General features: G+C 39.5%; 2 protein-coding genes across 2 annotated transcripts in view; both read right to left on the bottom strand.

The window, feature by feature from the left end:
* Positions 1–5,029: 5,029 nt before the first annotated feature.
* LOC141938911 (kinesin-like protein KIF20B) lies at positions 5,030–18,709 on the bottom strand. Its single transcript, XM_074857937.1, has 5 exons — positions 18,552–18,709; positions 14,804–15,007; positions 8,214–8,358; positions 6,589–6,731; positions 5,030–5,287 (listed from the first exon to the last, which is right to left on the bottom strand). Exons 2-5 carry the CDS (start codon positions 14,927–14,929, stop codon positions 5,249–5,251), a joined length of 453 nt encoding a protein of 150 aa, XP_074714038.1. The 5' UTR covers positions 14,930–15,007; positions 18,552–18,709; the 3' UTR covers positions 5,030–5,248.
* The window catches only part of LOC141938910 (kinesin-like protein KIF20B), a 24,547-nt gene continuing 19,728 nt past the window's right edge, over positions 18,587–23,405 (bottom strand). Inside the window, exons 20-25 of the mRNA XM_074857936.1 lie at positions 22,558–22,684; positions 22,101–22,226; positions 21,698–21,834; positions 20,544–20,699; positions 19,309–19,485; positions 18,587–18,713 (exon numbers count right to left, since the gene is read on the bottom strand). Coding sequence (XP_074714037.1) covers positions 19,333–19,485; positions 20,544–20,699; positions 21,698–21,834; positions 22,101–22,226; positions 22,558–22,684 — 699 coding nt within the window. The 3' untranslated portion in view covers positions 18,587–18,713; positions 19,309–19,332. The remainder of the gene's footprint in view (positions 18,714–19,308; positions 19,486–20,543; positions 20,700–21,697; positions 21,835–22,100; positions 22,227–22,557; positions 22,685–23,405) is intronic.

Here is a 23,405-nt window from a genome sequence, read left to right as displayed (position 1 = left end):
TTTCTCAAGCCTAGGAGGACCTCTAGTTCTGCCCAATGAATTTTACAACGGAAGTACCTTTTGTCTTTGTTAAAAGAGAGTATATAAACTCCTGTGAAACGTTCATGTGCAGCAATGGATGAACAGGTTACAGTAGGCATCAGTGTATATAAACCAACACTTTGTCTCAGAATCCTGACCCAAGAAACAAAACCCTGTCCCAGGGCTATATATTCTAATCGCTTGTGTGCACGGGTAGTGTCAAGTGAATTTAGTCCAGCAGGGTCCCGTTCTGCACTTTTTATGCAGCTTGGCTAAACAGGCTGCAAAGTGCGTTAATTTAAAACAAAGCAAAACATTTCCACCCCCCTGCACCTCCCAGATAAAATTCCTGGTGTGGAGACCGGCTATCTCAAGCAGTGCCTCGGCGCCATGTCCTGGGGATTTTGCTGTCGTACGTGAGACATGGTAACCGACTGCAGAGACCCAAGTAAGCATGTTTTACTAAAAATATTTTCTTTTTCCTCTCTCACAGCCCTAATCAAGTTTCATTAACGTTCAAGTACTTACATTATCTATGGAAAGCTATTACTGAAAAATCACCCCAAAAATATTCCGCTCCCTTGTCTCACTCTCAACTCCAGAAACAGTTCCCCTCACTTTATGAGCTGTCTGATCAAATGGTGCCACTGTTCCTCCTTGTTTTCTCAAAGAGAAAAGTTTGACCTATATGAAGTAGTGTCCTCATATTTTCCTTCCAGAAAACTTCATTATGTCTGTAATTGGAGTGCCATGAGCATGGCAAAAGAGAAAGTGTTCACCCCAAACAAGCTGAAGTTGAGTAAGGAATAGTCTTTTCAAAATGAGGCTTAACCACTGGAAAAGTTGGAGCAGCTTGACACTAGTATAGGCTATTTTCTAAGAATTATCCCCAGCGTGACGTGCTCAAAAGGAACTCTTCAAAGACAGCGGTGTTGCTGTACCAGGCACTTTGCAGGATTCAGGTGTTACATACTACAGAAGACTTTCCTTCCTTGTGTGGGAAAACAAAACACCAAAGAAGTGAGGCCAAGTCTTAAGAGACTGTTATTAAAGTTATAAGGTTAGAAGCTTATTCTGTTGGGAAACAGAAACTTTAAGTATCAAAAGTTTTCAGTGCATAGAAGAGATTGATACTGAACGAGGTTGTCCTATTGCAGATAGTTTCAGGAACTAGATTTACCCAAATGGGGGTGGGGGGCGGGGAGAGCAAACCAGTGGAAGTCACTGTTGGTACCCCAGGAGACTTTCCTTTGTGGGATTTGGGTTCTCTCAGCACACCAGCAGTGCATGACCAAAATCCATACACAGAAGCTTGTATTCCCCTCGTCAGCCAACGCTGCAGAGATACACGCATCACACAACACTGCTGGAGTACAACCTTCCTGCGGCCAAGGGAGTTCTGAAGAGAACAAGAAAAGTTTCAGTATTACCATGTGAAAACATAGACCAAATTTCCATGAAATGGTGCTTGCCTTTGGTCTTTGCTAGGTAAAGAATTGATCTCTCCTCCATTAATAGACTAACACTAATTCTCTGTGCTCTGCAAGCTGATTGATGAATCTTACACTAAGGTAAGACTAAATTAAAGAGTAGGCCTATTCATGCTCAGCTTTTAATCAGTTACAGCACTTATGAGAAAAAGTCAGAAGGCAAAAGGCAAATGATGTCCTAAAACACCTTTTTGCTTCGCTGTCCAGAGGAGCTGAAAGAATGACAATACCCAGCCAGTCTCAGTATTGACCAGGAAAAAAATTATTTCCCATTACTGCCAAAGAACTGAAAGTGACACCTTTATATGTGACAGTACCAAAAAAACCTTTTTGCTTGAATTCTTTTTTTTCCTTCCTATCACACCTGTGCTCTTCCTGCTCAGGAAATAATTGATACTCCTGACATAGACAAAGGTGGTACACAAAGTCTGACCCATTTTCTAGGCTTCCAACACACAGGCTCAAACTCCAAGAGCTGTAGGAAGTACAGAAATCACCATCCCTTGACCAAAGCAAAGGGAGCATGCTTTATTTCTGTATATATTCAAAATCAGTAACCATGGAGTTTGATAACCAAGTCTCCACCTGTGAAGGAAGTTAATTCAGTGCAATTCTTGCAAAGGCTACCTTAGGGACAGAAAAACAGGGTAAGGGAAACAGACAACATTTTTGTACATGTGTATATAGCTACTCTAATGCCCAGATTATATTGAAAACACCCATTCAAATGACTTCCAGAAAAAACAGGTTGTCATACAGCCTCCAGATAGCTCAGCAACACTGATAGAATTTTAGTAAATACAAGAACTTAGAAAAACTGGCAACACAGGTGGAAATACAGGGGCATCCCCGAGTGTCACAGTGGCTTGACTAATTTGAGAGATTCTTCTTCCTAGTTAGTTGCAGATAACTAAACTAAAATTTACCAGAGTCATTGAAATAAACTGTTAAATGTTTTGACACTTGTTATTTACCAACAAAATCAGAAAGAAGCACAAGTTATTTGAAACTATGAAATACTGTATTTGATACGGGGAGCTATCAATCAGTAATTTCAGAGATGTCAAATGGCTGAAGATATTTCTATTACTTCCACACATTTGAATCAATAAAGAAATCCTACACGCAACAATCAAGTAATTCAGGATTCTTCCAATCCTGCGCTTATGTTGCAGATGTTTTTTGGTGAAATAAGAGCTATAAGGCCATTTGATGATTTAATAAGCAATCAAACTGCCATTCAAGACAACACGATGACATATGAATTTCACTGCAGGCAAGTGCCAGGTTATACACAATGGAAGGAACAATCCAGCTAAACAGGCACATGCTGATGGGTTCTAAAATTAACTGAAACTGTTCAGAGAAAGCAACAAGGGTCAAGATGAACAGCTGACTGAGAACATCTGCTAAAAATGGAGAAAACCAGACAAAATGTTAAGAGAAAGACAAAGAATAACTATTCCAAGTACTGTCCTATTGTTTAAGACTGTTATATGACTTCACCTTGTATATTTACTGTCTCCAGCTACGAGACTTCTGTAAAATGAGCAACTAGCACCTACATGAGGCAAGAATCTTCACTGCTGTGCTCTTCTATAGCCCTGAAAGATCAATCCAGGTATCTGGACACGGATAGCAGAAAATGGAAGATCTCAGGAAGGACAAAGGGGCTCAAAGTATAAAATCCTGCCTGTAAAGAGATACTGCATTTATTTTTATTTAGAATTATCTGATCATCACCTGAATTTTACATCTTTCTTTTACAGAACGAAAAGAGGGAAGAAAGAAGATGTCAAGAGCAAGCTTGACAAGGAAATCTAAGTTCTCACTCACACAGACAGATGAAGACAAAAAGTTGAAGCAATGGAAGAACTGAATGATTGGTGGATCAGGCTCACTTTGTCACTTTCAAGTTAGAAAGAATAAAATATCAATCTTTCTTTGTTGAAGAGTATAGGGGTACAACTCCATTTTACAGCCATGAAACTAGAGAAAAGACAGTATGAGAATCTGATCTTACAAGTCAGGATCTACAGAACTGAACTATGCATTATCCTTATGAAAAGACATTTCATGCTCAGACAATCTACTGGATAACAGCAGAGAAAACCATGTCAGAATTTGTTGCCACTGAACTGACTCACAGCACATTTAAGTTACAGTCACATAAAGAGGAAAGGAAAACTACTTCTACTAAAGAAATACTAATGACCATTTTTACGTTGATTTGCATTTTTAAAGGTATCACATTTGTTAAAACAAAACTGCAACAGGTATTCAAAGTCCCTTTTTTTCCCTCTCAAGAAAAACAACTTTAATCTCATGTTCAAGTCAATCTGATTCTTTTTGTCTTCAATCAAACAAAAGACAACAGAGAGCAGCAGTCCAAGAAAACAAACAGAAAACCCCACTTATAACTTAAATCATGGAATCATTTCAAAAGGACAGTAAAGTTGCAGCTGTACTATCAAAAATAAGCAGCACTTATCTGGCTGTATGAGCAAACTATCACTGCCTCTACAGACCAACTGGTTGTTGCTGATGAACCAGTATGGCTTGGAAGGAGGGAACAAAAAAAAAAATAAATCTCAGACTCAATGTTGACAGAGAATTTCTGAAAAATTTTTGTGGTCAAGACAATACCAAACCTCAAAATGCAATCCTGTAGACAAGATATTCTTCCTGTGGTGCTATACACGTGCAAAACAGACTGATAAGGAGTTCTTTAAACAAAGGCATCATAGAATCATATAGATGATGGGTGACAGACCAAAATGCAGTAATAATCAAAATAATCCAATAGTCCACGTAAAAACAGTGTTGTATGGTTGGCATTAATTCAAGAAAATAAAAATAAGAAAGCTGCATGAGCAACAAGTTAGAGTACCTGATCACTTACTGGGATTGTCTTGTTCCATCCATGCCAACAGCAGGTCCTTGTCAATGTAATTTCAGCTCTTTCTGAAAGGTGATCAGGACTGTTCCTCAAACAGTGCAAAATCCTACGAAATACAGTCACTGCCCGTGACTTAGGTAAATGCTACATTGGTGAAACCAAAAGGGTTTTAAATGTTTACTCAGTCACTGATTATAAGCTGAAACCTTACTACATATAGCTGTTCTAGTTGAGCAGAACTGGATGGTTGGAATAAAACGTCAAATGTCTGAGAGTGGGTCACTTTAATAGCAGATTATAATTATCTATGGATATTATAATCCCCAAAGAAATAATATTGTGCTTATAAATTCCTTTAGAAGAGTAAATAAAAGACAGTTAAACCACACCAGTGATAAAAAGCATATTTCTCCACATAGTGCCAATTCCTTTTTTTGTCACTTCACAGAATTTATTGCATACTCATATTTTTTTCATTAAAAGTTATGGTTGGTATATTGGCCAGCTGAAAAAAACAACTTAAACCATTCCACACAGGCATAGTTCTTACTGCACAATGGATAAATTATGAACACTTCCAGAGACACCATTCCTAAAAAAAAAATATTCAGACACAAACTTCTTGAACAGTATTTCAACTTTAATGGAATCAGAACAGTAACCCATCAGAACAATTCTATACATCTCTATAAACACTTTGGAGCATGACTAAGTACCTATTACTTCCTATATACAATCACCTGAAACAATACACTGTAAATATGCCTTAACTAAGAAAATACAAACATGCTTTTGCAAGATTATTTAGCTCTTTTTGAGCGTAGCTGTCGCTTGATGATTAGCTGATCGCTTTCCTTCTCTTTTTTTCTATAAAGACCTGAAAAAGATGATATTTCAAGAGTTACTCAGCATTTCTTCAGTGACAAATGACATGTACTTCTAGACCCATGTAACCAACAACATGTTTTTTCCCAGAAGCTGTTTTCAGAACGAATTTTGCCTATTATCTTCTAGTCAGAGGTCTCCAGAACAGAGACACCATTTTAGTGCATCATAATAAGCAAAAAATACTGGGAACATATGAAATCCCTTTTTTTGCTGAAACAAATATCAAAGTCCAAAGAAAACAGTGATCTGAAAGCAGCTCTCACTTCTTATCTCTAATACTCATTTTGTGAAACAAGAAGCGTTCAGAAAACATATTTTTAGCTTAAATTTCTTTAGCTTTCTGACTTTCCCAGGATTCAGTCTTTAACTTTTTCTTCCACTTCCAAGCTCCTTAGCTTCTTTTGCCCTGCCTTCCTGTCATTTCCTTCAGCCTCCTGTGGACAGCATTTTGGTTACTGCTGCATCTATTCATACAGTTTACAGAAAAGTCAACAGAATAACTCAGTATGGGCAAATGCTCACCAGAGCGAATGAAAAAGGACTGAACAGAATGAAGAGATGTACTTCTAACAGCCAGAGCACGCTCAGCACTTTAGTTACTGACAAAACCATAAAGCTGGATTTCAGAAACAGTCCATCAAGCCCTGGCCTATAAGACTCTCTATAGGCTGGTTTAGACAGGGCAACGCAATTTAAGCACACGCAGAAGACTACTGAAACTGTGCTTTGAAAAGCATGGGTGTATCCAAATCCTAAAGTAACCCTAATAGCAGCTGGGCAGAAAAGGAATCGGAAATTACCTCAGATGCTCACTTGCCCTGCAAAGTTAATCGTACATGCAGACCTTTCTCTTCAGTGTTTCAATCATGCTATTCCAAATCTATGGATTCCTTAATGGTCTCTATTTCTGTTATCCCTTCATGCTACTCTTAAATGAACACCAACTACTGGAAAAACAAATTAAGACTCAACTGCTGTACTAGAGGAAAAAGTAACACTCCACATACCACAGCTAAGGTATCTAAGACTCCAAATGTGAAGATATCGCCATGACTGCTATATAGGTGATACAACAAGTCAGCAGTCACACACAGAGAAGATAAGTGAGAAAACAGAGAAAATTAAAGTAACACATCAGGAAGAAAAGACCAAAAGAAATAAGTCAGTACTTTCAAACCTCTTCTGCAACTTGACTCAATCAGGTTTGTTCTGTCCCCCCAATAGTTTATTTTAAGCCCAGATTACAGAAATAGATTACAGCAGACAGAACACTAACCCGTAATCACTTACCGAAGAATCAGGGATATCTAGAGGGCAAGAACTGTCCGTTGAACACAGCTTTCTCTTAGATCGTTTTGGCTTGAGCTCCTTTCCTTTGACATTTTCTGGTTCTGCAGACTTGGGAGAGCTTATTGTTGCCATCAGCTTCTTTGCTACAAGAAAAAATTTATTGTAAATCAATGTCTTATTGGTTTTATGAGCCTCAAAATTAATGAATAAAGGTTTAATGAATAAAGGTTTATTAAAATCAGTTTAAAAATGAAACAGATGTAGTCTGAAATTTAAACATAAAAATTCAGACGTGGTATGTATTTGACTACCACAGTCTTCTATATCCTGAAACAGTTTTCTATAGCTTCAAATGCAAAAGCTTAAAGGACACATTTAAATAGCACCAAAAAAATCAATTGGGATTCAGATTTCACTGGATGTTAAATACAACAGGAATTGAAAACCAGGCTTAACTTCTTTGTACTGACAGAAGCACAAGGTTGAGTCAATTTTCTCTATGTACTTGTATAGTTTTATCAAACTAGTACCAGCTCTATGAAGAGATGAGTGTGTGCATCTTATGAGCTAGAAGGAAAGAAGAGATCCCAATCAATACTAAGTTATGCAAAGGAGGGAAAAAATACAGGACATGGTAATAAAGGTTACAAATTAGACCTCATTTGCTCAAATAAAGTATTTCCAGGGTGAAATTTTGATTACTCTGAATTTGGCTTCCATTGATAATGACATGTTGTCCTCATGGAACCACTCTGACAAATGTGAAAAATGTTAGAAATCCCACTATCTTAACTGTGCATCGTGAATAATGACTAACCTTGTTTTAACCAGCCAAATAGTAGTGTCTTTTAGAATTTAACACTGGTGATTCTTTGTGCCCTCTGCTAATTTTAATCTTTTTTTTTTTAAAAAAACCCAGTAACTCAGAAATCATGTCTTACTGTAGGAAAGAATAAAAATATATTCTTCAATGGAAGGTCCTAGCAGTTAATTTTCCCAAGGCTATACTTAAACTTGAAATCCATTAACTGCTTCAGAGCTAGTTTATTGAACTCTTCCACATATTTTCTGGAGATACTGGCTTTCAGATTCTGTAGAACTAATCTTCCTCTCCTACATACATACTTCAAAAAACATTAATACAATTTCCACAGAAACAAAACAGGAAGTGGGGGGGAGATTGCTTATAGAACAAGGTCAGATCTGGGTTTGAATTCAACTCTTGATTTTTTTAGATCAACAGGTCAAGTTTCTGAAATTGCCTTTAACTGTTTTACTGTAAGCAAGAACAAAGTAACTCAGACATTTTGAGCTTATCATTGCTTTTATGATAAATTTATATGCACATAGTCCACACTGCATCCTTTCGCTCTACCTGGCTTACCTTTCACACTTAACCTAAACTTTAGAACCATGTGGTCCTTGTAATCCAGTCGGCCTCTTCTACTCTGCAAGATTCAGCAGAGCAGGCCCCAGCTCAGACTCCATTGTTTCATAAATGAAAGAACAACTGGATGCAGCAGACGTGGCCTTTAACAGCACATACATTAACAGATTACAGTAGAAAAAAGCTATTCTACAATACCCAGATAACATGGAATAAGCCTTATTTATTCTGTACAAACCTTTAGAGTGAAAAATAACAGGAGAACTTTGGAAAAAATCTCCAATTTTTTGTAGTGTTCCATCTTTCTTTTTAGCTGACTTTTTACGTGAAGTAGATTCTTGCTTTAAGGGGTATTCTTTTCTTTTCTTCTGTGTAGAAGACATCTGTACAGAAATACACAGTCATTGTTTAAGTCAAAAAGTTGACTTATCTTCAAGTTTAATTCCATTTTGTTTGGCTTCAATGTTATTTTCAAGCTGACATTTTGAGCTTTGCTACCGAAACCTCTGCTCATTAATGATACTGCCGCAGCAAGCAATGTAGACAACCTTATTTTATACCCAAAAGAAAAAAAATTGTCAGTTTCACAGAATACATCTAAGGGCATGAGTAATATAGGAAACAAATAGTTTCTTTTAAAAAAGTAGATTCAAAGTTTTAGAGTATTTCATTAGACTAGCTGTTCTAGTTATAAAACAGAAGAAAACTGATGGTGAAAATAAATCTTCTGTCCACCCTTTGAGCCTGCCCAGGTTACTACTAAGGCCTAAAATCATATTTTTATAGTTGTCATGCATATAGATGACACAAACCTTAGTTTTACTTCAAAAGGAATTGCCTATAACATGACATATGCTAAGAGTATGCTCAAACTAGTCTTCATAACTACTCAGCATGCAACATCCTTCCCTGGGAATCCCTGTACGCTGCAGCCAGTACACGTTCTGGGCAAATACAGACTGACTCTCCTTGGTTAGCTTAGAAAGTTTAGTAGGAAGACAACGTACGTGTTTAAGAATCCTATTAAAATACATAGATAAGGATTAAGATACTGCTGCATAAGAATGTTTGCTCCTTTCACAAGTCCACCTTTACAGAAAAGGTGGACTTATGAAAGGAGAAACTAACTTCAAAATTGAACAAAACCAAACTATTTTCTTGTTGCTTGTAGAAGGTGAATTAGTCATAGCAGGTTTTGCATTTTCTTGTTCTCACTTTTCACAAAATCCTAAGAAAATAAACATGACAAATTTTAACTAGGATTCTTCCGGAAAGAATAATGATTACCTATATTACAGAAGCAGCCACTATTTAAATGCTATGACTAACAGTAGGGAGGCATTGACTACTGCTGGATAGAGGTAACTATTCAAACGTGAAATAAACACTAAACAAACTTGTGGAAGGGAACTAGAAATGCCTGTAGTCAAACCATTCTGACATTTACTATTTTCTTCTCTCTGTTATTTCCTATACTTTTGACTTTAAGAGATTTGACAAGCCAACACCCAAATTGAAATTAATAAATCTAAGTGTAAATTTGGATTTATGGTGACAAGTATATAAAAAACAGGTTGGTAGCACAGTGCCATTGTTAAGCTGTCTTTTAATGACATCTTCTATCTTGTGAAGTGGTGCTGAGAGATTTCAGATAACCGACAGCCATACCAACTGATAACAGCATCAGAAAATGGAAAGAGGATTTTGTTCTTTAATTAGAAGGGAGCCTCTGAAAAAGATTTGGTTTTGTTTGTTTCTAAAACACCAGGGAGTTTGTTTCATTTTTAAAAAAATTTGACATGAGCAGTATGTGGTTATTTTAGCACTACAGGTTTCCCCTCAGTTTTAGTTTTCACAATGCTTTTCAGTTTTAGGAAATTTAAAAAAACAAACTGTGTCTTCAGTAGACTTGTAACAGTTAAAGTTACTGAATCATTTTATAATCTGTTTGGCATATGTAACATGAAGATAAATATTTAAATATTTAAATATGGGTACAGAAGGCCCCATATGCAGACCGGACCCGCTTCATAGGGAAGTCTGCTGCCTCCCTGGGGGCCGCGTCAATGACCTCAAGGCAAAACTCCCCACTCTAGTGAGACCCAAGGACTACTACCCTCTCCTGGTTTTTCAGGTAGGTAGTGACGACATTACTAGGAGAAGTCCTAAAGCAATGAAGAGAGATTTCAGGTCCTTGGGGAAAGTGATTAAGGGGTCGGGGGCACAAATTGTGTTCTCCTCCATCCCTTCAGTTGGAGGGATGGATGAAGAAGAACACAAGAGAACTCAACAGATGAGCTTGTGGCTCCAAGACTGGTGTTACAGTCAGGGCTTTGGATTTTTCAATCATGGGTTGGTATACAGGGCACCAGACCTTTTGGCATTAGATGGAATGCACCTGTCCCAGAGGGGGAAGAGGATCATGGGACAGGAGTTAGCTGGGCTCATTGACAGAGCTTTAAACTAGATTTGAAGGGGGAAGGGGGAAAACATCAGCCCATCTGAAGTACATGTATACCAATGCACACAGTATGGGTAACAAACAGGAGGAGCTTGAAGCCATGATGAAACAGGAAAATTATGATGTTGTGGCTATTACAGAAACATGGTGGGATGTCTCCCATGACTGGAGTGCGCCTGTTGATGGCTACAAGCTCTTTAGAAGGGACAGACAAGGAAGGAGAGGTGGTGGGGTGGCGCTGTATGTTAGGGACTGTTATGATTGCCTTGAGCACAAGTGTAGCGAAGACAGGGTAGAGTGTCTTTGCGTTAGAATCAGGGGGAAGGCCAACAGGGCAGATGTTGTAGTAGGAGTCTACTAGAGGCCACCCACCCAGGACAGAGAGGTGGATGAAATATTCTATAAGTATTTAGAAGAAATCTCATGATCGCTTGCCCTTGTTCTTGTGGGAGACTTCAACTTCCCAGACATCTGCTGGAAGTACAGTACAGCAGAGCGAGACCAGTCCCGGAGATTCCTGGAATGTGTGGGAGACAACTTCCTGACGCAACTGGTGAGAGAACCAACCAGAGAAGGTGCCCTGCTGGATCTCCTCTTTGTGAACAGAGAAGGACTGGTGGACAATGTGGCAGCTGGAGGCCGACTAGGGCACAGTGATCATGAAATAATAGAGTTCTCTATTCTTAGAGAGGCCAGGAGAGGGCTAAGCAGAACTGACATCCTGGACTTCAAAAGGGCTGACTTTGTATTGATTAGGCACCTGCTTGAAAGGATCCCTTGGGAGACAATCCTGAACAGTATAGGGGTCCAGGAAGGCTGGGCACTCTTTAAGAAGGAAGTGTTAATGGCTCAGGAACAGGCAGTCCCCAGGTGCTGTAAGAGAAGCCAGCGACAGAGAAGACCAACCTGGCTGAACAGGGAGCTTTGGCTGCAACTCAGGGAGAAAAGGAAAGTTTACAGCCTTTGGATGAAGGGACTAGCCACTCACAGTGATTACAAAGACACAGTGAGGCTATGCAGGGCAGAAATCAGGAGGTCTAAAGCCCAGCTGGAAATTACCCTGGCTTCAGCAATCAAGGATAACAAGAAATGTTTCTATAAGTATGTCAACAGCAAAAGAAAGACCAGGGAGAGTCTCCATCCCCTGCTGGATGCGGGGGGAAACATGGTAACAAGTGATGAGGAGAAGGCTGAGGTCCTTAATGCCTTCTTTGCCTCAGTCTTTAATAACAAGACTAGTTGGACTGAGGGAATCCAGCCTCCTCAGCCAGAGGACAGAGACTGGGAGAACGACCCCCCTGCAATCCAGGAGACAGTCAGTGACCTACTGCATCACATAGACACACACAAGTCTATGGGACCTGATGGGATACACCCGAGGGTGCTGAAGGAGCTGGCTGGGGTGCTCGCCAAGCCACTTTCCATCATTATCAGCAGTCCTGGCTGACCGGGGAGGTCCCGACAGATTGGAAACTGGCCAATGTGACGCCCATCTATAAGAAGAGTCGGAAGGATGATCCAGGAAATTACAGGCCTGTCAGCTTGACTTCAGTGCCCGGGAAGCTGATGGAGCACCTCATCCAGAGTACCATCACACAACACATGCAGGACAACCAGATGATCAGGCCCAGTCAGCATGGGTTTATGAAAGGCAGGTCCTGCTTGACAAACCTGATCTCCTTCTATGACAGGGTTGACCTGCTTATTGGATGAGGGAAAGGCTGTGGATGTAGTTTACCTCGACTTGAGTAGGGTCTTTGACACCGTTTCCCACAGCATTCTCCTGGTGAAATTGGCTGCTCGAGGCTTGGATGGTCGCACACGCTTTGCTGGGTAAAAAACTGGCTGGATGGCCAGGCCCAAAGAGTTGTGGTGCATGGAGTTAAATCCACTTGGTGGCTGGTCACGAGTGGTGTCCCCCAGGGCTCGGTTTTGGGGCCACTACTGTTTAAGATCTTTATTGATGATCTAGACGAGGGGATCGAGTGCACCCTCAGTAAGTCTGCAGATGACACCAAGTTGGGTGGGAGTGTTGATCTGCTCGAGGGTAGGGAGGCTCTGCAGAGAGATCTGGACAGGCTGGAGCGATGGGCTAAGGCCAACTGTATGAGCTTCAATAAGGCCAAATGCCGGGTGCTGCACTTGGGTCACAACAACCCCCAGCAACGCTACAGGCTTGGGGAGGAGTGGCTGGAGAGCTGCCAGTCAGAGAGGGACCTGGGGGTGTTGATTGACAGCCGGATAAACATGAGCCAGCAGTGTGCCCAGGTGGCCAAGAAGGCCAATGGTATCCTGGCTTGTATCAGAAATAGCGTGGCCAGCAGGGCCAGGGAAGTGATCTTGCCCCTGTACTTGGCACTGGTAAGGCCGCACCTCGATTACTGTGTTCAGTTTTGGGCCCCTCACTACAAAAAGGACATTGAATTATTCGAGTATGTCCAGAGAAGGGCAACGAAGCTGGTGAAGGGTCTGGAGCACATGTCGTACGAGAAACGGCTGAGGGAACTGGGGTTGTTTAGTTTGGAGAAGAGGAGGCTGAGGGGAGACCTCATCGCCCTCTACAACTACCTGAAAGGAGGGTGCAGAGAGCTGGGGATGAGTCTCTTTAACCAAGTAATAAGTGATAGGACAAGAGGTAATGGCCTCAAGTTGCACCAGGGAAGGTTTAGACTGGATATTAGGAAGTATTTCTTTCCAGAACGGGTTGTTGGGCGTTGGAATGGGCTGCCCAGGGAGGTGGTGGAGTCCCCATCCCTGGAGGTGTTTAAGAGTAGGGTCGACATAGCGCTGGGGGATATGGTGTAGTTGGGATCTGCCAGTGCTAGGTTAACGGTTGGACTAGATGATCTTCAAGGTCCTTTCCAACCTAGATGATTCTGTGATTTAAGAGTAACATTCAGGTGAATAAAACAGCAATAAGATACTTCTAAAATTAGTTCCATGTTATTGAAAAATTACTTAGCTAAATGTTATCCCATCAGGATATGAACATCTACGCTATGAAAGGATTTATAAATGGATTGGTAAAACAGTCTTCTCAAAACATGGATAACTATGTTAGATGAAATATATTCATCTGTAGATAAGGTTCAGTACTTTTCCAGTGCCTTCAGAAGGATGGTTATTTTTACACTTACTTTTCCAGCAGCCTAAGAGAATACTCCTCTCAAAGAAAATTGGTTCAAGACATAGGAAGTTTAAATCAAATCTGGACATTATTCCAGAATGAAGCGTTCAATTCCAGATGAATTAACTTACACAACTTTTAACAGTTACTTTTGCAATCCAAGTTTAACAAAATGAGTTTATTGAAGTACTGTTGAACACTAATCACTGAAGTGACCGTTTCTCTTAACTATTTTACTAAGAGATTAAAAAAACATCACTTGAGAACACTTGAATGAGAATGCTAGAAAACCATCAGACACTTCACTCTCCAGCTGAGACAAACTCAGAGTGATCACTTGCCACTTATGCAAATGACCCACAGGTCATCTCCCTATACTCACCTGTCAGCTTCAGAAGTCCTTAGAAGTACAGAGATTCATAAGCCCCACAAGTAGGATTACAAGTAAGTACCACCACAATGAGGTATTAGGGTTTCATAGTCTTTGTGTCTTAGAAATAGCTCTGTTCATGCTAATGTTGATAAAAGTCAGAGGAAAGAAATGTGCGGTTCAAGTAGGAGCAGTGAAGATTTTTACCACCCTGAACTGCTGTGAAGCCTTAGTCTCGCACATAAACACCACAGCACACTAAGAACGCTGGCACATATAACCTAGCACAACTGAAGGAATTAAAGAGGAATTAAGTTCTACAGAAAACAGGGAGGTTCAGGTGCTCGTGCAATTAGTTCTGTATATTCCCTTTAAATACAAAAAGATCAAAGAAAACACAGACTGGACAAAAAGTCAAAGGAAGTGGTCTTGAAACTCTGAAATGCAATGATTAAGCCCAGAGGCTTAACTTTTAATTGCCTATTAGAAGAGGTTATAGTTGATACCAATGATTGCTTAAACCAAAAGAAGCAGTTCTATTGAACTGGTCTCTAATCCTGCAGATCACAGCTACAGACAGAAGCAAATAGTAAGAGCAAGGAGAGAGAAATGTAAAAGGTGAAGAGGAAGTACATATCAGGGACAAGCGTCCAGAGTCTGGATAAATTGAAATCTATGACTTTATTCAACATAGGCCAGAGATCCACACCTTGGCAGGGGGTGGGGGGTGGGGGGGAAAGAGGTTTAAATATTCTCTGTATATATCCTTAGGATCTCAGTGAGAATCAAAAGGATAGGATTTTAACAAATGATCAGAGTAATAAATTGAAAGACTACACAACACATTTTGTCAGTTGGTCTAGGTCATACCTCATCCCTCTCTTCACTTGTCCTTTTCTTTCTTGGCTTGAGCACTTTAACTGTAGCTGGTAAGGTGCTGCCCTGGTGTTTCACCTCCATCTTATCGGGTTCCAGAGGTGTGAACTGAATTTCCATCTCTGGTTTTGGGAACCGACTAGTATTTCCACTTTCTGTGGACACTTCTGAAGAGTCAAGGACAATTTCTGAATGCTCCTGCAAATACATGGAAATTTTAAGAACACAAGTTTTAAAATAACTGAGTTAAAAAACCCATAATACACATCTTTCCCCAATGGATTGCAAAGTAAGCATTCCATTTCCCAGCTTTCACTTTCAGAACACTTCTAATTGAAGGAATCTACTTCAACCATAGCAGAGTTTAACCCTTACTTTCTAAAACTTTTTTGTTACATTTTAAAAAGTTAACGTTTCTATCTACAGTGACAGAACTTGAACTCAGCCTGATACTTTGTTTCCAAGTCATTTTGCTCAAGGGCAGAGACAGTCACAGTTTTCACAAGTAGCAGTAGTAGAATGGACATGACTTTCATCTTAACTCTGCTGCTCCTTAGGAGCTAGGCAGTGATAGCAGCTTTTGAGAGAAAAGTATAACCTTTCTCTAGCCTATCTTTAAGGAATTTTCCCTTCCCCTTCTACACCAGAGAAGTTGTGTAAGTAACAAGGTCCAACTAGCAAGCTACAAGCCAAATTCAACCTATGAGAGGCTTCTACATCACTACCTGTTCTCTGGAGGAAGAGCAGGCATTAAGGCAGCCTGCAGCCCACAAGCTGAAAACCTTGTCTTGTACCTGCTTACAGCCAAACTGCAAGAACTGCACAGTGAGGGTGGGATGGAAAAATCAGTTTGACAATTCTTCTTCCTCAGCAGCACTTACCTTCCACCATCCACCCAACCTGTTTTTCTTAGCAAAACCAGCAAGTGAGAGCTGTGGTCCTCCCAGCTCCTGCATCTCTGTGGCAGCAGTTCAGCTGCTGGCTAGCATACAGGAATGGATTCAGCAGCTGTTTGAATGAAACCTGAAAGACAGGCTGCTGGGGTGGTTGGTGCTTAGAAACTGCAGGTGGCTGCTACTACTGCTGCTGGTGGGGTCCCAAACAGAGCAGCTGCTGTGGCTTCTCGAAGGGCACTCTCCTCCTCTCAAAAAGGAAAGTGATCAAAGCTCATGGAAAGCCCAGAGATAGTCACATTCTGCAACAGGCTCTGCTGGGATTCTGAGTAAGAATACAAGCACCACTGCATTCCCAAGAATGGAGTCGGCTAATAGAAACATTTTTCTTTATAACTGCTATTTCATGAGAGTTAGCCATCAAAAAGTTACACAGGAATGGCTAGTGTCATTAGCTAACACAGCTACACACAAGAATCCTGTAGTGGAAGAAAGCAAATCCAATTTGCCCTGCTACTGCTCATCCATTTAAAAGGGTTTATATATTTGTTTCAAGTGACTTATCTAATAATCAGCCACTTCATAAGCATTGGTGAGAGGTAGGATTTCAAGAGCATGCAGCTGAAGTCAGATATAGCTATTCACATGATTATGTTATACATCTTTTATTTCTACCAAAAGCCACTAAAATGAGGTGATCTGATCGCCAAGAAAGGTATTTGCAGAATAAAACTTTAGAATTATTCAGACAACAGGATACATTTTCTTCCCTATTCTGCATTTAGCAAAACCCATACAACTGCATAAAATTTTTAAATTTCAGTTTTGTACCAACCTCACTTAATGAAGAGGCACTGCCAGGACACTGAGATAATGAATAATTCCCTTTAACTGCGTCATATCTAACTGAAATACTTGACAAAGTATAGGATTAGTCCTGCTTTGTTTTTCTATAAACTGTAAATATTTAGAACGAGAAGAGATTATGCTAAACTGTAAACCTCAAAATATTTTGATTTTTCTAAAGCTACAATATAAAAGCTCAAGTGCAGACAGCTAATGAACACCTGGGCTGAGAGACAACACAAGTTTAAGGCAGTAACCTCTACTCACGATGCCATCATGAGATGTGCCCTGCTGGGTCTCACCAACAGTCCGTCTAGTTCAATATTCTGCCCCAAGAGTGGCAAAGGGAGATGCTATTTAAGGATAAGATAGTGATCCTGGTCACCTTGTCATCTGTCCTCTCCATACTCTCCCAGCATTCTTAGCTGTGCATTACAATTGTCAGAGTCTACACCACTGTCTAACCCTCAGAGTATCCATTTAAAAATATATTGATGGATTTCTACTACAAAATTTTTCTAATCCCTGCTGACAGTAACTGTTTCCACCACCTCCAGAAAATTACTAGCTGCTTCATATAGGAATATGTTATTTTAGCTGTCTTAAAATTATTTCCTATTAGTTTCACGAAGTGCTGCCCAGTTCTTGCAGGATTTTAACAAGGACAGTTCTGCCTTCTGTTTACCCACCGCAACCATGATTTTGTAAACCTCAGCCCCACAACCCTCTGGTGGCCTTAACCTCTCCTAATCACAGTGCCAGCTTCTTAGCCTCTCCTCACAAGGCAGGAGACACACATCGTCTTGATCTCCTTAGATTTTCTTCTTTATCTCCACTATATCTTTCCTGAGAATTATTTGACTTCCCCCCAAAACTCTACCCCATTCACTTCACACCATAACAGTTTATCACATGATAATCCTGGTAGTAGCCTCTCCTTATTCATAACATCAAGTACTGTGGCTACTGGCTTGAGGTAAATACTTCAGCACCAACTGTTCACAACAATTCTTCTCTGTAACTAATTTTATAGCAAAAATAACTAACTTTATGGTGCTCTCTTAGCTGCCATTACAAAGCTGTATAAAGCAATAACCATTCTGAGAGCTCCTCTCTACTCCCTCATACATCACAAGCTTTATCTATACGGCACCAGCTGAATTGATGAAGTAGCAAGAAACTGGCCAGTCTTATTTGGCAGTAGACAGGAGAGAGATGAAGAGATGCATTTCATCATTCAGTCCAGTTCTGCCACAAGAGGAGAATCGCATCTTCTAGCAGCCAGGGGAGGGTCTGCTAGGAAATCCATGTTCAGCTCTCTTCATTACTAGTTAGCAATGGAGTCACGGAGCATTAATTCAGTTTGGGAGGAAAACTACCTCACTGAATACTGCTCACGTAGCACACAGGGATTTGGTCAGAATCAGAAGGCTCAGTACAGGTGCAAGCCTTTCAATTTTTGTTCAGGAAATATGCAAAGTCGATCTTTTCTTTGTGTAAACTTCAAATATTGTTTTGTTTTTAAGTAAGATGCAAGATACCGTTCTGTTCTTGTGAACCCCATACGGGCTGGCAGCTCTAATTACAGAACCATCTCTACTACCACACTATAGGTGGTATCAGGAAAGTTGTCTGAGCTGAAATCCCCTTAGCACTGACATAACCAAACAGAGGTGACATCACAAATATTATGTCTTCAAATCTCTAGAATCTGGATTAGTTAACTAGTTTTTCCCTCAGGTACAGAAGTTTTATAGTGTATAGAGAGGTGGTATTCTCTTAACTAGAGTACTTCTTTTTCTGAGAGGGAACTTGAAAGAGGGAGAGAGAAGAATAAACAAGAACTCAGAATTAATGATATAGTTAAAGTACGAAGAACTACAGAAAGTAACTTTTGGGAGATTCCCCACATTGCTGAAATATATACTGAGAAAACAACAAAACAAAGATGTTACTAACAACATATCATTAGTACATACTTTCTATAAATATAACAAACATACCTCTTTGTTTACAGACTGATCTATTTTATCTTGTCCTTCAGGTAAAGGTACTTCTGCCAAAGACTGAAGACTTTTATGGTTAACGCCTTGTTTCAATTCCTTTATAAAGTCATCTTTCTCAGCCAGCTGTTTTCTTAGTTCTTCTGTATCAGTTCCCTCATCCTAATAAACATAGCAAAAATTGCCACAAATTGCAGGATTGGCAAAAGAAATTAACATGTGCATGAGCATCATTACAATTACTCAGTAGCACCAGTTTTAGAATTGCAGGCTCAAACAGCCAGCTGTCCAACAAAAAGCCAACAACTTCATGTATGAGTGGCCTCTACTTAAAGCCAAGAAAGGTCATACAACAGCCTGGGAAGATGCAATGCAAAATTTTTATTTTAATCTACTTATGTAGGGTTATAAATTTCACCTCCCATTGTTTGTGAAGTTCTTGGTTCTGTGCAAAAGGCAGCTGATGTGATAGTTGTTTCAGATTTCCAGTCTAATCAAATTGCAATCAAATGATCAAATAGACTTGAGTGTTTATTTGAACTACTAAGTTTTTTGAAACTTCAGTTACTGTTACAAATTCAGTTTCAGAAAAGCATAAAGCTTTTTTTTTTTTTGTATTAGCTGCAAACAATTTCAATATGTTTGGAATAGAGCCAAAACATAGTGTTTTGCAGAGTTAGTGAATAACAAAAGAAAAATCACAAAAACAACTGAAAAAAAAAATCCCACAGAAACAACAGAAAGAATGAGAGAGGACCTTTCCTGAATCATTTACTGCAGCTTATTTCAGTTCTGCTATTTCTTTATCTTTTTGTATGGTGATAGAAGCCAAAGTCTTGAGCTGTACTTCCAAAGCTTCTATTAATTTATTTCTTTCTTCACGCCACTTTTGAAGATTGTTGTCCTTTTCTACCAGCTGTGCAGCAAGTCTTTCCTGAATGGGGGAAAAAATAGGTTAGAATTGAACACCACTTCTACAAACCATCTGAACTGTTCTGACAGCTTAGTTTGGCATAGTCAGTACTATTTTATGGCCTCAGTAGACTTGAGAGCCTATGTAGATCTTAAAAAGCTCACACAGAACTAGTTTCACTACAAATATACAAAAGCAAACCATGCTTCAAATGAGAAAAAACTGTATCTATATTTATACTGTTTGTGAAGAGAATTTTTGTCAAGAACCACCACTCCTGCTTGCCCACTTACTGATTTTATTACTGGAAAGTCTCAGGCAAGCAAAGTCACAGACAAAGTGAAAGTAGTCCCAAGCTCCTAACATCCCCCTGTACTGATTGCAGGTCCAGAAGGTCATTGCTAACTACTTCTAGATGCAAGTACAGTTTTAGATTGCACAGATTCATACAATAATTTCATATGCTTAAGAAATTACAACCTTGATACAGCCCAGTGACCAGGCAAGGTATCCACCTTGTTATTAACTATCAGTCACTCTACTTTGAAAGTGGTATGGGAGCAAAACCACTAGCATTTTGACCAAGTATTTTTACTGGAAAGATCTGGAAAGAGGCTTTTTTTGTCAACTACTGCTTGCTTCTTCTCCTCCTTCTAAAGCCTCATAGGCTTCTCCCCCCCCCCCCCCCCTTTTTTTTTTTTCAGAAAAGCCAAGCAACAAATCTTGTTTTTCAAAGTATGTTTTCTTAGCTTCATTAAGTAGCAATTCATTTAAGCATAGGTTAATTATTGGTGTTTTACACACAAGATGAATTTTGAAGAAGGTGGTGGTGGTGATAGGATAGAAAGGAACAGGCACACTAACTTCCATTACGTATTACGCTTTTTCATTTTGTGACACTCCTATTCTTCCCTTTCACATTGAGATGATCTCATGTAGGCTTTGTCATGTGATAAATGAGGGGACTTTGACAAAGGCCAGCTCCCCTCAAGCACCCACACTGTTAACACTTGACACGAGATCTGCTCTGTACTAACGACTTATGCTAGAGGACTCTGACGAGACCTCCAGTCACTTACAATTTCTGCTTGCTGCTCTACATAACGTTCTCTGTCATCCGCAAATTTTCTCATTTCTCTGTTGTGATGGCTCTCAGCTTCTTTCACTTCACTCATGAGTCTCATTTTTTCCTCCAGCCAATTCTTTTTATCAGTTTGATACTTTGTCTCACTTTCCTATTTTAGTGGAACCAGAAATAAAGCCATAGGCAGAGATTAAGCAACAAAAAAAAGAAGTCTTAAAATCCAGATTACCATTAAACTCATTAATTTCAAAAAGATAACAGAAATACTAGCACAGTTTTACTCCAGCATATTCCCAAGTGCAAGTATTATATTCTCATTTGTTCCTTTCCAGTTAAAAAAATTGTTCAGCAGTTCTCAGAACTTATTATTCGGACTGGCACATCTTCAGGGAACAGACTTTTTTCCCTCTAAAAAATGCTCTGGGTAGGTCACAAACACTATTAAAGTTACACCAAAGGTAATGGCAAAAAGACCCTTTTTACTTACAAATTCCCAATCTTTTATACTTGCAGAACATGTTAAAAAACCTACTTCAAGACTGAAAGGCAAAAAATGCAGCAAAATTTGAATGGTAAACAGAGAGAGTGTGTAACTAAGAATGTCGCTTCAATCACAGCAACTTTGCCTCCTTCTCTGCCACAATCAAACCTCTTGTCAGACATTCTCCCACATAGGACCTGAAAAGCTGCTTGAGAAAAAAGTCTACTTTCTAATCCAAGGAGAATTAAGAGGTAAATCCTTAGTCTAACAGGAAGGACTTACAGGTCACACAGCAAGCACAAGATCTTTAAACAGTCTGATTTATTTGCCCAAGCAACTGACGGGAAAAAGGCTTGAAACAATCCAACTCTTGACATCTGTTCAAGACAATTTTAAGAGGAGCCCAGCTAGAGAAGCACCGTCCATGGTAGCATAACATAGTGAAGGGTGCACTCCATTATGGAGCATCAGTGATGCTGTATATTACAAAGACACCACATCCAGACTTTGCTGCACTGATGCACGGCAGTGTTTAGAGGAGGTTTCCTTTACCAGAACTTGCCACATTGTGCCCTAGTTCTTGAAGATAGCAACACAAAAAAAATTTAGACTCCTAAATGAAAGTTATGGCTTTAAACCTAAGTATGAATTACATCACCATGTTTTACCTTCAGTTCTTTTCGCAGCTTTATTAATTCCTCATTTTCATCTATGTTTTTTTCTGTGGTTTTGCTCATCTTTTGCTGCCAGTCACTATTGCTCTGGTTATCCAGCTCTCTATATCTCTGCTTCCATGCTTCCAGTTCTAGTCAGCACACAAAATGAGGTTATATAACATCGTCTTAAATGCATATTTGACCACATTCACATCCTTCTACTAAAGTTACTTGGATTTATCAGCCATGACCACAGAGGGACAACAGAAGCCTTTAACTGTTAGAAGTTTGTTATGTACTATATAAAATTAATGCCTAAATAACACTCAGCAAATCAAAACAGAGATTTAAAGCAGCTATCACAATACATCCAAAACAATTTTGTCTCCTTGCTCCCTTTCCATGGAGAGATTACCCCAAACTAATCTGTTGGTCTCTTCTAATTTGGTTTCAATCACTTGATCTTGTTTAATATGAGTCTGTTCTTGTTCTTCTAATGTCATCCGCATATCTTCAATTATTTTTTCCTTTGCACACAGATCTGAAAATATATTTACAGATGAGCCCCCATCCTAGTTCCCACCATTCTCTCCCAAAGTGCCTTCATCACAAGTAATTTCCCCCATTTCCTGAGATCTAAAGCTCTATTAGAAAGAAATAGAGTATCTCTACTAAACTTTCCAAATCCAAAATTCTGAAGTGATTCTCATCAACTTGATTTAGGTGAGCATTTCATTGTTAATGTCAGACTAAGGCTTGTATTATACGAAAACCTAACTATTGTTCCACTGCTAAATGTTTATCAAACCTGCAAAAACTGTTATTGTGCTAGTTCATGTTTCAGGGTTTGACTTTTTCCACAATAGGCTTACTTTCAGAGCAACGTTTTCTTCCCACTTTCAATAGAGTCTCCTCACAATCCTTGAATTGGCTGCTTTCAATCAGTTCATTAGAGTTCTTTTCTGCCAATTTTCTTTTAATGGTAGTTACAGTGTTGTCCTGTGTTAAAATAAGATAAATTACTTTGAAGTTTTACAAAGTGAGCACTTAATAGGCTTAGTAATCTTTTAGATGCAAATATTTTTACAAATCTATCTGGGTAACCTGTATATGGGTTGTCAGAAGAACAAGTCAGTTACAGATCAGTTGCTTAAACAAAAAGCAGGTACACCTTCAGACAGTAATAAGCACAATGCTTTGCACTGTACAGAAAGTAGAGCAAGAGACTAGGAAACTACGAAATGCAAAAGGAGTTTACCACCTGAAGTATCCAGTGTCAAAAGAGTTGAGGAAATCCATGATTTGCTCAAAGGGCCAATGGTCAGCTCTACAAGTTCATCACTTTCTTGTCATAGTTGGTAGAGCTGGGAGTCTTAACCACCTTCAGCAAAGCCACAGATCATTTTTATCATGAAAGATCTGATGCAATTTGAAAGCCTAGTCAGTTCTGTCATACATACTTTAGACTATGTATTTGACCAAGAATAAAGTTTCTTTACTCACAAGATGACACAAGTGGCAAGCCATGCCGGTTGCCAAGGACCAATCACTCATCTAAGTAATTCATTAAAAGAAACAATGATCTATAGAACAGACTTGAGGTTTGTTGTCACATTTTAAGTTTCATCCCACACAGTCTCATAGAAACGCTGGACAGAGCTAGAGCCTGTCTCTTGGAAGGAGCAGTGATAGGAAGCAGTCATCACAACTGTTACCACTC

The sequence above is a fragment of the Strix uralensis genome, unplaced genomic scaffold (genome assembly GCF_047716275.1).
Source record: "Strix uralensis isolate ZFMK-TIS-50842 unplaced genomic scaffold, bStrUra1 scaffold_416, whole genome shotgun sequence".
NCBI lineage: Eukaryota > Metazoa > Chordata > Aves > Strigiformes > Strigidae > Strix > Strix uralensis.
This window is presented reverse-complemented; position numbering and strand designations above follow the sequence as displayed.